The sequence below is a fragment of the Aureobasidium subglaciale genome (assembly GCF_000721755.1).
Source record: "Aureobasidium subglaciale EXF-2481 unplaced genomic scaffold scaffold_18, whole genome shotgun sequence".
NCBI classification, from domain to species: Eukaryota; Fungi; Ascomycota; class Dothideomycetes; order Dothideales; family Saccotheciaceae; genus Aureobasidium; species Aureobasidium subglaciale.
In genome coordinates, this window is record NW_013566977.1 from 378,220 (window position 1) to 393,991 (window position 15,772).

The 15,772-nt window shown below is 52.0% G+C and overlaps 9 protein-coding genes across 9 annotated transcripts; 4 read left to right on the forward strand and 5 right to left on the reverse strand.

Moving 5' to 3' along the window:
* Positions 1-8: 8 nt before the first annotated feature.
* Positions 9-836, forward strand: AUEXF2481DRAFT_7093 (uncharacterized protein; the record flags this gene model as incomplete). Its single annotated transcript, XM_013486051.1, has 1 exon — positions 9-836. The coding sequence occupies one exon, from the start codon at positions 9-11 to the stop codon at positions 834-836; it is 828 nt and encodes a 275-aa protein (XP_013341505.1).
* Positions 837-1,112: 276 nt separating this feature from the next.
* On the reverse strand, positions 1,113-2,394 carry AUEXF2481DRAFT_31597 (uncharacterized protein; the record flags this gene model as incomplete). The annotated part of the gene is made up of 2 exons (XM_013486097.1): positions 1,113-2,096; positions 2,155-2,394. 2 exons carry the CDS (start codon positions 2,392-2,394, stop codon positions 1,113-1,115), a joined length of 1,224 nt encoding a protein of 407 aa, XP_013341551.1.
* A 1,195-nt stretch (positions 2,395-3,589) lies between these two features.
* Positions 3,590-4,676, reverse strand: AUEXF2481DRAFT_42376 (uncharacterized protein). The gene is made up of 3 exons (XM_013486141.1): positions 4,323-4,676; positions 3,931-4,269; positions 3,590-3,876 (listed from the first exon to the last, which is right to left on the reverse strand). The coding sequence occupies exons 1-3, from the start codon at positions 4,581-4,583 to the stop codon at positions 3,739-3,741; spliced, it is 738 nt and encodes a 245-aa protein (XP_013341595.1). The 5' UTR covers positions 4,584-4,676; the 3' UTR covers positions 3,590-3,738.
* On the reverse strand, positions 4,319-5,282 carry AUEXF2481DRAFT_355214 (uncharacterized protein). The gene has a single exon (XM_013486237.1). It carries the CDS (start codon positions 5,213-5,215, stop codon positions 4,682-4,684), a length of 534 nt encoding a protein of 177 aa, XP_013341691.1. The 5' UTR covers positions 5,216-5,282; the 3' UTR covers positions 4,319-4,681.
* A 348-nt stretch (positions 5,283-5,630) lies between these two features.
* Positions 5,631-8,204, forward strand: AUEXF2481DRAFT_99881 (uncharacterized protein; the record flags this gene model as incomplete). Its single annotated transcript, XM_013486238.1, has 1 exon — positions 5,631-8,204. The coding sequence occupies one exon, from the start codon at positions 5,631-5,633 to the stop codon at positions 8,202-8,204; it is 2,574 nt and encodes an 857-aa protein (XP_013341692.1).
* Positions 8,205-8,446: 242 nt separating this feature from the next.
* Positions 8,447-10,410, reverse strand: AUEXF2481DRAFT_7097 (uncharacterized protein; the record flags this gene model as incomplete). Its single annotated transcript, XM_013486052.1, has 2 exons — positions 8,447-8,521; positions 8,572-10,410. The coding sequence occupies 2 exons, from the start codon at positions 10,408-10,410 to the stop codon at positions 8,447-8,449; spliced, it is 1,914 nt and encodes a 637-aa protein (XP_013341506.1).
* A 352-nt stretch (positions 10,411-10,762) lies between these two features.
* On the forward strand, positions 10,763-11,874 carry AUEXF2481DRAFT_7098 (uncharacterized protein; the record flags this gene model as incomplete). The annotated part of the gene is made up of 2 exons (XM_013486053.1): positions 10,763-11,133; positions 11,190-11,874. The coding sequence occupies 2 exons, from the start codon at positions 10,763-10,765 to the stop codon at positions 11,872-11,874; spliced, it is 1,056 nt and encodes a 351-aa protein (XP_013341507.1).
* Positions 11,875-12,243: 369 nt separating this feature from the next.
* AUEXF2481DRAFT_67809 (uncharacterized protein) lies at positions 12,244-12,516 on the reverse strand (the record flags this gene model as incomplete). The annotated part of the gene is made up of 1 exon (XM_013486169.1): positions 12,244-12,516. One exon carries the CDS (start codon positions 12,514-12,516, stop codon positions 12,244-12,246), a length of 273 nt encoding a protein of 90 aa, XP_013341623.1.
* Positions 12,517-12,802: 286 nt separating this feature from the next.
* Positions 12,803-15,100, forward strand: AUEXF2481DRAFT_31602 (uncharacterized protein; the record flags this gene model as incomplete). The annotated part of the gene is made up of 1 exon (XM_013486098.1): positions 12,803-15,100. The coding sequence occupies one exon, from the start codon at positions 12,803-12,805 to the stop codon at positions 15,098-15,100; it is 2,298 nt and encodes a 765-aa protein (XP_013341552.1).
* Positions 15,101-15,772: the final 672 nt, after the last annotated feature.

Sequence of the window (15,772 nt, forward strand, 5' to 3'; positions counted from 1 at the left end):
TGGGCGCCATGGCCTCTCAGGCAGCCACTCTCCGAGGCGACGAGTACTGTGCTCGCCTACCTACACCACCACGCATCGTCGTACCGCCGCCAACAGCAAACATTAGCCTGGCCCCCGAGTTCAATCTACACCCCATCGCCAAATCCGGTCCTTTATCAGCCATCAACTATGACAACATGACAACTGGTAGTCTCCTGGACTGGAGCTACGAACGTCGTCGTCAAGCACAGCAGATCCTCCCCTTCCTCTACCTGGGTCCCATGAGTGCTGTCAAAGATCGCGACTTCCTACGGACCGAAGGCATCACCCTGCTCATGGCTGTCCGTCAACGTCACTCGTTCGAGAGCAAGATCATGCAAGCGGCTTTGAACGTCGCCGATGAGATCAACATCCAGAAGCAAGCCCTCGACATGTCTAGCGCACATCAACTCGTCTCGTCCTTCACTCGCGCCTCGGTCGCCATCAACGAACACATGAATTCTCGGCCTGACGCCAAGGTCCTCGTATTCTGCGAAAGTGGCAACGAACGCTCCGCTGCCGTCGTCGCCGCCTATCTGATGGATATCCTGGCCGATGTCGACCATATCAAGGCTATGCAAATCGTCCAGGCTCAACGCTTCTGTGTCAACTTTGACGACAATGTCAAGCGCTTGCTGCAAGGATACTGGGACCTTTTGCAGGCCAGGCGTACTACCGCCACTGTGGACACTGGCGGTAGGGCAAAACGTCATCTCGAGAGGGAGATGGACAGCGATGGAATGGACATTGATGAGACCGGCGACGACACGGAGAGATTTGGCAGCAGAACGTTTGCCCCCTTCGTGGACGCTGCCTGATTGTAGCAGCCTTGCTTTTGTGCCTTTATGCGTGGCGTTTCTGCTTTTACAAAGATACCCCTGGGTTTTGTTTGCTCGGCGTTGAGTGGTCGTCTTCATTCATAGGTGGTGGCACTGAAGGCATGCCATGCCTTCGGCCTTGCGAATTGTGCCACTTTGCTCCTTAGTGTCATCAACTTTAGCAATCATGGCATCGCTTCCATTGCACAGTGTGACTCGAATGTGATCTGACTTCGTAAAGGCAATGGGTGGCTGCTAACACAAGGGTATATACAATTATCTCGCCGCCTTCTCGTCATCAATCTGCTTCCTTAGGTCGCTGAGCACCTCCTCCCTCTTCCGCAAGTGAGCTTCAAGACCATCGACCTGTTCCTTGACCATCGAGATTTCATCGCTGAGACCCTTGAGCCCCTGACCGACCTTGGCTCGCCCCTCGCCAGTTTCGAGGTCGCGTAGCTCACAACGCTTCCAGTCAAGCAACTGCTCGAGTTCACGCTTCACCAGAGCGGGTTTGCTCTCGTCCCGTCTACCGCCACGTTCTCTTCGCTTTTTTGCTTGCTCTTCGACCCTCTCCATCTTTTCCTCTAGCTCTTTGAGTTGCTTCTTCAGACGCACCTCCTCCCACTCGGCATCGGTACGGGTAGCGGTGAAATCGGTGCCTTTCGGTCTGTATGCGCCACGGTCACCAACTCCCAAGCGACTGAGGTACGCATCGCCGAACTTCTGCTTCTTGCCGCTCATGGTGCTGTCATCACGCTGGGTACCCCAGCGATCGGCGGCGGTTTGTACCTTGTCGACCTGATAGTCGATACGGCCCTGCTCAAAAGTGGCGCGTAGGCTTGGAGGAACGGAGCGAGGGATGCGGTAGCCTTCGTGACGGTTGGCGAGCATGTGGAGGAAAACGAGACACTGGTCTTTGCCAATAGCGGGATCGCTTCGCGGGTTGACGAGATTCCAGGCGCTGCGCATGTCTGTGTCGGGGACGTCTAGGGATTCGTAGAGCGGGTTGAGCGATTCGAAAGTGATGCTGCCGTCGCGCGGGTCGCGGTTGGCACTGTAGATTTCCTCGTACTTTGTGCGGTCGGACGGAGGCATGTACCAATCGAAGCCGTCTTTGAGTCCTGGTGTGTCGTCGTCGAGGTCATGCACCTGTTCGAATTGGGCTTGACGGCCTGAAATGGCGTGAGATGCTTGGATCAAATGTGCTTTGCTTTCGGGGACGAGCCAGTCGGGCAGAGAGGCCGGAACGTCCATGTACTCCTGCAAAGCGAAGCATTCAGTACGGATCATGCACAATTGCAAATGTCTTTCGACTTACTCCGTTGACCAAGTCAAAGATCAAGCGCATGGCGACGCAAAACTCCTCGAAATCCAGGCTTCCATCGCCGTCGACATCCGCCAGGTCCCACACTCGTTCAAGCTGGTCGTCGCGCAGCTGGCTGTTCTTCAGCACTGAAGCCGCCTGTGCGCCGTTCAGATGGGTACCGCCATTCGAGAGCGAAGCAAAGATCTCCCAATAGCGCTCAACCTCCCATTGCTCAATGCGCTTGGTCGCCATGGTGTGCCTCGGGGCGTGGATGGGAGATAGCGCTGTAGCTTTCGATCCAATTGAACTGTCGTATGTCGCTTGCTTAGTCTTACACCACTCTCAGCTCTCGGCTATTCTTAGTCTTGTAACTGCCAGGTTGTCCGTGTGTACTGCTGATCTAGGTACCCAGACTGCCGTGCTCCCGCAATATGTTGTCGTGTTGGTGCACCAGCGCGTCCATCGGGCTGTGAGTCTGTGACGTTGACGGGCCGCCGCGGCTTGCTTGGCTCCTCTTTCCCCCGATTGCATCTCCGCAATCTCCTCATTGACCTTTCTGTGCTCTATCCAGCCTCACCACGAACCGATTCAGGTGAAACATATCTTCTTGCTTGTACACACCATGTCGATCGGACTGTACTTGTAGCGCAGGATCAATGCAAGTGCCCTGTCTGGCCTACTGACTCCAGCACTCAAGGAACGTGCGGACTCTCGGAAGAAAAAGATCCATACAGACAGAGCTTGCTACTTTGATGTCTTTGACTCAGGTGATGCATCATGTCATGCTCAAGCTGTTCGGCGGACTCGACATGAACATACCACGCACTTACCAGCAATAGCATGCAGACAGCTGGATAAAGCTTCTACGCAAGTCCTCGATCGCATCCTCCTGGATGTATCTTACACTATTCCTGTGTCTCGTGCATACGGTCTTCCGGATACGGCACACACTTTTCGAGGTCGCCACTTACAATACTACGCGTAATACTGTGGTTCCGCTTCACTCTACACGCACCCATGCTTGTGGACTGGATGTACCTCCAAGTCATTGTTGCCTGCTCAGTGGGATCTACTTACTGTCGCCAGTCCATGTCCGAAGCCGCACCCTAATCCAGCCCTCCAATTAATGTGCTTATTGACTTGGCCAGTTCTTTGCTATGACAAGTCATATGACTCGATAGCTACAGACGTCGAGACAAGCATCTGTCACCGATGCGGCTTGCTTGGCCTTGGGCGCAGGGCTTTCTGCATTGCATACTATCTCCGGCGCCAGATGCCAGACTGGTCATCGTGGTCTCTCGGTTAACAAGGTCTGCTTCCCGTTCGCATTCATCTCTGAAGGTCTTGGTGTCCAGTTCCTCGAGGCCAAGAACCAGATCGTCATGCCGGATGCGTCAGAGTTCAACAACCAATGTTCGAGCTGAAAGCAGTATGCTGCACACGTGGCCTTCACTCAAATAGACAGCGGTCTTTGAGAGTATGTATCGGTGTTGCTCTGGTGTGAGTCTCGTGAATTGATAAATAATAAAATCAACAAGTATAATCATGCCTTTCGGCACCACTCTTCGTGTTGCAACCGGGACGACCCTGTCCGAGCTACCAAGGGATTGCCCCCTTCATGTTCACGAACGTGCCACTCTGACCGTCTTTACCTAGGGTTGCGAGTTCGATAGCGACTGATGCACCCTCTTCCACAGGTCCAGCCTTATCATCATAGTCACAGAAGTTAGTTTGCTGTTGCGATCGACAATTAGCACGACTTGTCTAATTTGAGATTTGCGAACTCACTCTGAATCCCGGACAACATGCATTGATCTTCCATCCCTTTTCCTGATACTGAACATTATAAAGCAGCATCAACATGTTCAGTGCGGCTTTACTGCAGGCGTATGCTGGAGCAAAGTATTTGGTCATGGTATAGGAAGGTTTGAAATCTGCAAAAGTATGCAGGCTGCCCACGGTGCTTGAAACAAAGACCACTCGTGGCACAGCGCTCAGCTTCAGAAGGGGAAGGAACGTCTCGACCAAATTTGCTGCGCCAGATGTGTTGGTCGCAAAAGTGTCTTGCATTGCTTGGCCGAGAGTGTAGTCGGCATTGACTTGGAAGTCGAGAAGGATGGCAGCGTTCTACTTCAATGTCAGCTTCCGTCTGCCACTAAGCACACTTTTCCATTCGATACATTGATAAGAACATCGAGACGTCCATATTTGGTCTCAACCAAATCACGTGCAGCTGTTATGGATTGGCCATCGGTTATGTCGAGCTGTATTGCCTCAACACTTCCTCCAACGTTTTTGATCTGCAATACAGCTGATTCGCCCTTCTCTAAGCCTCGTGATCCAAGGAGAACATGATAGTTTGGTATGACACTCAGTTGTTTAGCGATCTCAAAACCAATGCCCTGATTGGCTCCGCTGATCAGAACTATATTTCCAGACATGTTGATATGATGATACTGGAAGCAAGAAGTTGGCTGTGATCAGAAGGGAAACCGGCTTGTCGTGGACTCTAGAGCGCAGCCAAACACCTTTTTATGCCCTACTGGTCAAATAGTGGAGTGTACACAGTGAGCAGTGTGATCAAGATAAATCCCAGAGTCTCCGATAAGTCCGTCGTTGAGCAAGGAGTTATCGGCTTTTGGGGACTTAGCAATGACTTGATGTACCTGAGTATACATACCAGCATGTTCGCCCAGTCTCCCAACGTGCGGAACACAGTCACAATGACAGCTAGCTGTCTCAATGCAAGAACCATTCTGGATCCGAAGTGATGGCACCGAGATGCAGTTTTTCGAGACTCCTTGTGTTGATTATGTCGATATGGGATATTAACTTGCCTTGCTTCAGCTCGTTGTTGCCATGCTCTAATCATTGAGAGTGGGCGGGTGTGATGAAGCTTAGGACAAGGGTGGGGAGTGGTTAGCCACCGTAGTTCACGGGCAGTGATGAGGATCGTAGACGTGACTGTGATTCGAAAGCTGCTTGATGGTTGACAACAAGCAGTCCGAGTCATATTGTCTCCGAGTGGCAGATGGATCGCTTGCTTGCTCAGCGATATCTTTCCACCATGCATGCAATGCCGTGTATTTACCCAGATCGCGTGGAATCAGTAACGAGTAGAGATGCTCGACCATCTCGGGGTTCGGCAGGTAGGTATGAAAAAGCCCTTCTGATTGGCTGATCCGAGATCTATGATCAGCAATTTAGATCGCGGCACTAAATCGCGACGCGACCAAACGCGACTGCGTCATCAGAAACACGTTCCAACGAAATCGCCAAATTACAAGGGCAAGCCTGCACGAGGGACTTGCCTTGCCTTGAACCAATTATTTTATAATTCTCTGACAAGCAGCACTCAATATACACAGCCTACCGGAACTTCACTCATAGCCAACATGGCACGTGTTTCAAGAGGTGCGACTAAAGTCGATGGGGCAAAGCCTCCAATCCCATCCCTCAAAACCGAGAAGAGCGAGATCTCATCCAACATGGAAGCCGAAGAAGCAAATGTCGTTGAAGCTCGAAAGGCACAGGAAGCGAAACGCGACAAGGAATTGGAAGCAGAACGACAAAAGGACATCAAGGGCGGAACAAAGGTTGTTGACGGCAAATACAAAGCGTTGGAATTCTTGCTGAACCAGAGCAAATTATACTCGACCATCATGCTTTCTCAGATGCAAAAGCAAGAAGAGGAGGCTCAGATTACGGATACGAAGGAAAAAAAACGAGCTCTGAAGAGGGAAGAAACGGCAGAAAAAGCAGCTGAAGTCAGTCAGAAGAGAGCTACTCGGTCAGCGAACGTTGCACAAGAAACAGCAGAGGCGGTAACCGAACAAGCGACCGCAATTGGTAGACGGAAATCAGGCAGAGGAGCTGCTGCAGCCAAGCCCAAACCTGGTAAAGAAAAGATTTCTGACTATCTCAACAAGGACGACCTCAAAGCTAAGGCAGGCGACAAATCGATCAACGAAGCTCTCGCTCAGGAGGCCGACTCTGATATCAAACCTGGTGACATTGGTGTTCAAAATCTACGATCAGCCAAACAGCCAGCGCTCGTGAGCGGTGGTTTAATGCGCTCGTATCAGCTCGAAGGTCTTGAATGGCTTACATCACTATACGAGAACGGACTAAACGGTATCCTGGCTGACGAGATGGGTTTGGGCAAAACAATCCAGACAATATCCTTCCTTGCGTTCTTACGTGAGAAGGGCACATATGGGCCATTCCTAATTGCGTCCCCGTTAAGCACAACTAGTAATTGGGTCAACGAATTCAACAAATGGACTCCCGATATTCCAGTTGTACTTTACCATGGATCTAAGCAGGAAAGAGAAGAGATCCGTACAAAGAGATTCAAGAATCCTGGAAGTAAAGATTTCCCTGTTGTCTGCACCTCCTACGAAATCTGCATGAACGATCGAAAGTTTCTGGCTAATTTTGGCTGGAAATTTATCATCATTGACGAAGGTCATCGCATCAAGAACTTGAACTGCCGTCTCATCAGGGAGCTGCAATCCTATCAATCCGCCAACCGACTCCTAATCACAGGAACGCCACTACAGAACAATCTGACTGAATTGTGGTCATTACTCCACTTTCTCATGCCCACCATTTTCGACAAGCTTGAGTCTTTCGAGTCATGGTTCGACTTCTCTGCCCTGAACCAACGTAATGGATACGAAGACATCTTGTCTGAGGAGCGCCAGACCAACCTCGTGACTTCACTCCACGCCATTCTAAAACCCTTCTTGCTACGACGTATCAAGACAGATGTTGAGACTTCCCTGCCTAAAAAGCGCGAGTACATCTTGTATGCACCTCTTACGGCCACCCAGCGCGAGCTTTATAAGGAGATCCTCGAGGGCACCAGTCGCTCATACCTCGAGAACAAAGCCGTGGAAAGTCTGAGTGGCGCAAACACACCTCGCACCACTCGTGGTGCAAGCTTGAAACGTAGTAGGCTTGAGGAAGGAAGTATTACCCCCAACAAGAGTGTAAAGTCCAGCAGAGCCTCGACGCCAGCAACAACAGCCAGTACTCGCAGCAACAGACGAGCCAAGAAATCTCAGAATTATGAAGAACTATCCGACACCGCCTACTTCCAAAAAGTACAGAACGAACAGTCAGAGGAAGAGGAGCAGTCGCTCAATTCGAGCGAGGAGGAAGCTCAAGAGCAAGCACAAACATTGGCTTTGGCCAAGAAGTTGATCGGTGCAAAGAAGTTACAAAATCCTGTGCTACAATTGCGTCTATGCTGCAACTCGCCGCACAACTTCTTCTACCCTTTCATGGAGGAGGACAACAGCGATGTCGATGAAACACTGGTAACTGAGAGCGGGAAGATGCTGCTGCTGGATTCTCTGATGCCCTCTCTACTGGATCGCGGCCACAAAGTACTCATCTTCAGTCAGTTCAAGACCCAACTGGATCTGATAGAGACATACTGCGAAGTGCTGCGGGGATGGAAATGCAGCCGTATCGACGGAGGTGTCTCTCAGCCCGACAGACAAGAGCAAATTGCCCAATTCAACTCGCCAGAATCAGAAACCAACATCTTCCTACTGAGTACGCGCGCAGGTGGCCAGGGCATCAATCTTACTGCTGCGGATACTGTGCTTCTGTTCGACAGTGACTGGAACCCTCAGCAAGATTTGCAAGCGCAAGATCGTGCTCACCGAATTGGTCAAACAAGACCCGTCATCGTATACCGATTTGCCACCAAAGGTACGGTAGAAACACTGCTACTGGAAAAGGCAGAATCAAAGCGAAGATTGGAGAAATTAGTTATCCAAAAAGGCAAATTCAAGTCCATGCGCGCTGGCGAGGTATCGGGTGCCGAGTTTGCCGAACTACAGCAATTGCTAGAACAGCAGGATGGCGAGAGACTTGAACTGGAGGAGGGGGTCAAGGGTCTACTGTCAGAGGAGGAGTTGAATACATTGACAGATAGAACTGAAGAAGCCTACGAGAGGGCTGAGAAGGGCTTGGATGGTGGCGACAAGTTCAAGGCCGTCGACACTAAGCCTGGAGGTGAAGGCTTCTTGGAAGCGATGAGCAAATAAGCCACCAAAAGAATCAGTTAGCAAGTTTCCCTCAAGGTTCTACTCTAGCAACCCCACGAGCTTTCTCTAGAAATGGCATGTAATATTGCAATAGCTGTTCTATCTCCTGTATTCTTTCTGAGAATCTTGAAGCGCTGTAGCGAAGAAAGGCAATTGTCCAAAAGTGAGGTGGGTATCTGACGAGAACACAAAAAATGACTTTTCCTTCTTTCCTTTTGATGTTGGTCTGGATAGTGCCCTTATCAGTCGACAACACTAGAGTCGTCATTGGCAAGTGATGTGTTTGTTGAAGGAAGTAGCAAACGTATGGCAGCCATCTACAAGATGTCAATAACTCATCAGTCCGTGTCGCAAGGGATGTACTCACTTTACGGCCTACTGCAAAAACGAGCCTCTTTCCCTCGGCGTCCCAGTTAAGACTTGGCTCGTCGCCTGTCTCGTCACCATTAGGCAAGTTGTTCTCATCACCTTGATACCAATGCGTCGCGGCAGCTCTCCATGTTAGTAGTGGCACAGACCCAGTGTTGAGATCCCAGATCTTGACAGCCTCTTCACTCGCGACAGCAAGACAGGAGCCCGTGGGCGACCACGACAGGGCTAACGCAGCTTCATGAGGGCCCATAGTGAATTCATGCAGAGTCTCACAAAGATTGGGAGCGACCCTATACACTCTTACAAGCCCAGAATCATGCGTTACAGCGAGGCGCCTTGGCGAGGTATGCGTAGCGTCATTTGCAGTATCGACTGGCTGGAAGGCCATGGCGGTCGCACGTTTGCTGGCAGGTCCTTCGGTAGGGAAGCCAGGGAGGGGTACCCATCGAGGAGAGGTCTTGGCGAGCAGTATGGTGTGATCATCGGACGACGAAGTCGCAGCAACGATAGCGTTTACAGAGTCGTAGCGCACCTTATCCCATTGCTTGTCGGTAGGATGAGAATACTGCAAAGCAAAGTTGCGGGTTCCGGTGGACGCAAACGAGTCACCGTTTGCACTAGTGCCATTGGGCATTGAGGCGTCGTGGATCTGATAGAAATCCAAACGATTCTCACCGCACACAACGATTGAGTCGTCAGAAGCCCACACAGCATCAATCACAGGCTGATTGAAGAGCTTGACAGCAACGGGGTCGAGGGAGGTAGCGGGTTGACTGGCGTCCCAGATCTCGACCAGGCCGCGCTTCATGTTAGTCGATACACTCAATAGACGTGTGCCAGAGTTGTTGTAGCGCAAAGCGACGATGATAGCAGAGTGTTGTAGTAAGTAGCCATGAAGATCATAGAAGCGTTTGGTACCCTGGACTGTGACGTCGAACATGGACCTCACAGATTCATGGCCACCACCGGGTAGACGACGAGTAGAATCGAGAGCACAGGTGGCATATCGACCGGATGGATGCCAACAAGCAGCAGTGATGACGGAGCCTTTGGGCATGGTCTCGACATCGGTATGATGAGCTCGCTGGAGAGAATTTTTGGAGTGGTGTGGGAGATTGTAGAAGCGGCACAAGGACTCGCCGACGGTCAGGAGACGAGTCGAATGCGAGAGATGTGGGTTCCACAAAGCATGCATGATGGAAGCGTCTGGTTGATCCAAGGCCCAATACATGGTCTCTGATTTTGACTTGAGCTTGGTGTCCGTCTGTGTGGCCGACGAGGCGGTAGGCAGATGGTCTGGCTCGGCCGTGTCTGGCGTAGGGTCACGGTCTTCGTCCTGATCCTGATCCTGATCTTGGTCCTGGTCCAGGTCAGGACGGTCATGTCGGTCATGGATGTGGTGTTGATCTTGATGTTGGTCTTGGTGCTGGTCTTGGGTAGTGACATCGATCTGCATGGAATCCGGATCGGCATGATGGTTGCTTTTCCGAGAGCGTTTGGCGGGAGGCAGCGGGAAGTCGTGCTGCTGGGTGGGGTCAGAACGTCTGTCGTCGGAGGCGCGGTGGGGGAATTGTGTGGTGGTTAGGTTGAAGCGCCGCTGGTTGTTTGAGACTTTGGCGAGCAATTGATCGTGGAAGATGGCGTCCTGGATGATGTGCACCAACTCGTGCTGGCGAACCAGAGGGGCAAAGGGCAGCTGTTCCGGGTCGCTGAACTCTTGCGGGCGGTGCCAGTCCTGGTGCAGTGCTCTGGCGGCATTCTCGTGTCCTGCTTCTTGCAGATAGCGGAGGATCAAGTAATTGATGTGGTCCGAGCCCAGAGCTCCGTCACCCATGGCGCTTGCAGGGGACCTGTTGCCGCTTGTGGAGGAAGGCCAACGGCACGAGTCCAGATGCAATTGATGCGAGCGAGCGACAAACACGTCTCGACGAAACTTGTGCGAAGCGATGCAATGCGACAGCCGAAGACGTCCAGCCACATGCGCTTCACACCTATGCATCTGCCAAGTTGACCGTTGTCCGCTCCGCCTGCTCCGCTCCGCCCCGCGTCAAACGCTAGACGCCTCGAACATGTGGAGCGTCCAATCACAATCACGCCGAGCACAAGCTTGTTGTCGTGCGACTCGTGCCCGCACTTGAAGCTTTGGAAGTTGCGACTTGATCAAGCGCACCCTCCTCTCTGGCGCCATGCCCTTACGCATCAACCTGCCACCGCTGAGCCGCGCCCTGCTGCTGCTACTGCTACTGCTGTCCTTGCTCAATGCCTCGTTCAGCGTGCGCAGTCTCATACGCGTCCAGGCTGTCCCTGCCCTGGCAATCATCCCTACGAGCTCACTGAGATATCCATGGACCACACTGAGCGCTGCTCTAGTTGAGACCAACCTCGTCAGCTTTGCCATCTCAGCCATCACCATCTTCTATGGCGGCCGCTATCTCGAACGAGCCTGGACTAGTCAGGAGTTTGCCAAGTTTGTCCTGTTTGTGACCATGATCCCCAACTTGTTGACCTTTGCCATCTACTGCTTGTGGTATGCTGTCTCGGGCAACAAGGTCCGCGCGTGAGTCCACCTCGCTTCTTTGTCAATCTTGCTGCTCCCTATATTGACCCGGTCAGAAATACAATCATCAACGGCAACGTCGCCCTCGAGGCCGCTTTTCTTGTTGCCTTCAAGCAATTAGTGCCCGAACACACTGTCTCCTTGTTTCGCGCCTCTATCCGTATCCGCGTCAAGCATTTCCCTGCCGTCTTCGTCCTGCTGAACAGTCTATCTGGGCCATTGCTTGGCACCGACACCGCTTTCTTCCTATCGTGGCTCGGCTTTCTGACCTCTTGGATATACTTGCGCTTTTACCGACTCGCGCCCTCGTTGGCCACTACTGCTACTGGTGACGATGCTGTCATCAAGGGTGATGCCAGCGACACGTTTGCGTTTGCTCACTTCTTCCCCGACTCTGTCCAGGTCGTGCTGGAACCCTTGACCGATTCAATTCATAAGACTATGCTCGCTCTCAGGATATGCGCTCCTTTTTCCGAAGAAGCAATCGACCAAAGCAACGAGCAGGCTTCGGCCAGAGCCGAAGGCGGACTGCCCAGTCTGATGACAGGCGGGAGAGGAGGTCGTGGTGGAGGCAGGCGAGAGGAAGCCGAGCGGAGGAGAGCGCTCGCCTTGAAAGCTCTCGACCAAAGGTTGACTGCAGCCGCGGCCGCTCGTGTTCCCGAAGCCCCATTAGCGCCCACCGCTCCTGATGCCGTTGGTGAAGCTGCGGGAACGGCCGCGACAGCATCTGTGACTGCCTGAGCTGTTTTCCTTGTTCCCTTATGATACCCCTTATGCAAAGCACGCTGATACAACAACCATGTACGCTTGGCAAAATACACATTCACGATAGCGACAGACAAAGTCCGCTCTGTCGCGGCCAAGGTAGCGTGAGAATGTTATGATTATGCGGATTTTCCGTTCCTGAACCCCGATCAACTAGCAAGTGCCGTCTCAAGAACCATGTCTTGTCCCTTTATACGCCTGAAACAGAAAGTGATAACTCTTGCGTCGACCCGAGCTGGCCAGCTAGGTCGCATGATTTGGCCCGACGTGATGTGGGCGTGTGTATATGTAGAACAAAGGGCGATGCCGGGTGTGCGCATGCGAATACAGCACGGAGGTGATTGATCAGTCCATGCGTTGATCTTGATGACGACTTTCGACGTAAAAGCCAGAATCGGGTCTCCTCAACTCCTTCAGCTCTTCCGGCGTGAATTTCTGATCGACCTCCTGAACGTCGACGAGCTCCTTGACGGCGAAGATCTGACCGGCGACTTGTTGTGAAACGGGATGGTAGACAGTCTTCATGCGCTTGCGCAGACCCAGCGCTTTGAGGACGCCCGACGCCTGCTTGGGCAGACCGATCGACGAGCGAAGCAGGGTAATGCGGAAGTAGGACATGGTCGTCTGTCAAAGATCAGCAGCCGTATCCGCAAGCGCCTATGTGCAGTCAAAGTCAGATGCTTACGAGGATGGTTGCGCGTTGGGCGGGTGTGATTGTGAAAAGCTGATGGCGGCCACAATTGATGCTTGAATCATCGTCGGCGGCCTTCTTGGCTTCGCCGGCCCTCCGCCGCGACTTGCATCCCCACAATTGCTCCATCCCCTCCCTTTGGCGCATGCTCGCGCATCTCAATACTTGCGTGTTGCTGTTGTTCGCAGCTGCTGTCTTGCGTTCGAGCTGACCATGAATGATACTGACGATGTCGCCAATCGCCTTGCTGAGCTGCTGCGGCATCCCGATGACCTGGACAAGATCACGTCGTTGAAGAGTGAATTCACGCGCAAAAAGGCCGCTGTTGATGGCCAGCTACGTATAGGTCTCAAGGAGCAGCTCGAGATCACACAGCAGGGAATGTCCAGTATCAACGACGGCCAACATGCCGTCAATCTGATCAAGGACGAGATGATCAAGATCGACCGCCTCTGTGTCGAGGCTCAGAACATGATTCAAGACTTTCCTTTTGTCGATAAAGTCGCTCAGACCCACCGCAACTTTGCCCAGGTCGAAGACATGAAGGCTCAGATTGAATCCTTTGGTCGCAATCTTGACGAGCTAGAGCAGTTGCTTCGTGAAGATGACGATAATACAGAGGTTCAGGATAATCTGCTTGCCATACACTATGGCTTGACAAAGCTTCGCGATATTCGTGATATGGCTCTCGATTCGATCAAGTCGTCTACCGAGGACTCAGGCACCGAGTTGATCAACAATCTTCAGCTTGGTGAAACAGGCGCCACTTTGCAAGACCATTTCACAAGACTGGACGACGTGATTGACTGGTTCGACGAGCATGTGGGTAGTGCTTGTCTAAATCTAATCCCACTCGTACAGTCTGGAAACAATGGAATCATCGTGCGCCTAGCCCTGATCGTGGAGAAAGAGGAGGAAAAGGACCGTCAGGTCGAGGCACTCCAGCATGCTCACCGTGAGTTCAAGGACCTAGCCTCGCGCTTCAAGTCTATGAACGCTGGTCAGAAAGAGTTGCGTGGCTATAAAGACAAGTTTCTGAAAGCCATCGAGTACAACTGTCAAGCTCAATTTGACCAAGCTGGCGAGACCTTCTTCGAGGATCCAGACAAACTCGAGAAAAGCGTTCGATGGTACTTCAATGACCTCAATACTGTCAAGCTTGGCATGCAAAGTCTCATGCCTAGGAAATGGCGCATATTCAAGACTTATGTTGCGATATACCACAGACTTATGCACGACTTCCTCATGTCTAAAGTGCAGGACGACCAGCTCAATCCTCCTCACATGTTGGCCATCGTTCACTGGGTCAACAAATACTATGCAAAGATGGACAAGCTTGGTGTGCCTTCAGATCAGCTTCAACCGCATGTCATCGATGACAGAGAAGCAGACATCATCCGTGAATACCGAACACTCATTACCAATGCTGTCGAACAATGGATGGACCGTATGTCGACCACCGACCAACAAACTTTCTTGGAGCGCAAAGAGAATACGCTCGATACAGACGCCGAAGGCCATCTTCGTACCAAGACTCTGGGCGATCTGTGGCGTATGCTCCGTGAGCAACTCACTGTCGCAGCATCTTCCGATCGACCTGACGTCGTTGAAGGTGTTGTTGAATCCATGATGCGTGCTCTTCAATCAAGACGGTCAATGTGGCAGCAACTTATCGATGCGGAAACTCAGAAGTACACTTCGCCTGTCGTGCCGCATGTCGAGCAAGATGGCTTACAACCGCTACAAGACTGGCTTGTCGCAATTGCGAACGACCAGATTGCTTGTATTGACGACCAAGAAGACCACGGCCAAGTCTCTTACTTGACTACCTTCAGACGTGAGTACGAGTCGATGGTCACGCCAGCGTACGCTCTCTCTTCCAACACCGAGCTTGACACTCTACGTGATGGTTATGTTGATCTCGGCACACATTGTATCTCTCTGTTCACGGCGCTCATTTTCTCGGTGGACTTTCGCGGTATACTTGCCGAATTCTTCACTCCGGCCTGGTACAACAAGAAGACCATGGCTCAGATCATCTCCACATTTGAAGATTATCTGGCCGATTATTCCGATGTTCTACACCCTTCACTAAGAGACGTTCTTGTCGAAGAACTTGCCGACGAACTGCTGGTCCGATATTTATCAGCTATCCGCAATCGCGGAGTCAAATTCCGACGTGGAGATCCATTCAATGAGAAGATCAAGGACGATGTTCTGACCGTGTTCAACTTCTTCTCGACTCAAGAGGCTTCTTTCCCCGCCATCAAGGACAAATGGAGAGCCGTCAACGCTTTCGTCGAGCTGCTCAATGCCGATAAAGGACCTGCAGTTGCGGACGCGTACGAACAGTTCAAAAGAGAGAACTGGGACCTACAGATTGGCTGGGTTGAGGCTGTGCTGAGGACCCGTGATGATTGCGACAGATCCTTGATTGGACTCGTCAAAGCACGAGCAGCTGAAGTCGAGGTCGAGAGAGGCATGGAGACAGTCATGAGCAAAGTACGATGACGGATATCTTCCTAGTTTGCATTGGCACTACAGGTGGGCCTCTGTTCGGCTTGGAGGCTTGAATTGAGTTTTAGTTCCTGCATGACTTTCTGCACACCCTTTTATTGATGGTAGCGAAGCGTTCCTGCAGGTGAGGTCGACAAAGATACCCAGTTTGATTAGTGATGCTCGATATAGAAAGGGAGACCTAACACCGTGTGTTATCGGACATTGCTCTCTCCAATCCTAGCACGATACATTGATCGCGCTCAGGTGCAATCACATTCTGTGCCCATTTGACTTTTCAATACACAAGAAAACGAAAACGAAGAACAGCTGCAGAGTTCGGACAAGCCACCTCGCGGGCTCAACCGAGTGCCTGCCGCAACTCTGTCTTCTCCCGCGCCCAACCGTCTATTGTGCATCACATTGGTGAGAGGCTTGCAGCTCATGTGTCTGCCACATCAGCAGTCCAGAAGGCAAGCCACTCGTTGACGTCCGCCACATACAACTCAGGGTGAGCTCGCTCATCACTAGAATAGCAACGGTCCGTGGCGGACGGCAGCCGCGCACGCACAAGCCGTGCCCGGTCCTGTCGATCGCCCTGGAACCCCCGAGTTTCAAGTTACGGCTCAGCTTTCGTAGAGTAGAGAGGTATGGAAATCGTGTTCTTGGAGTTTTTCTGTTGGTTGG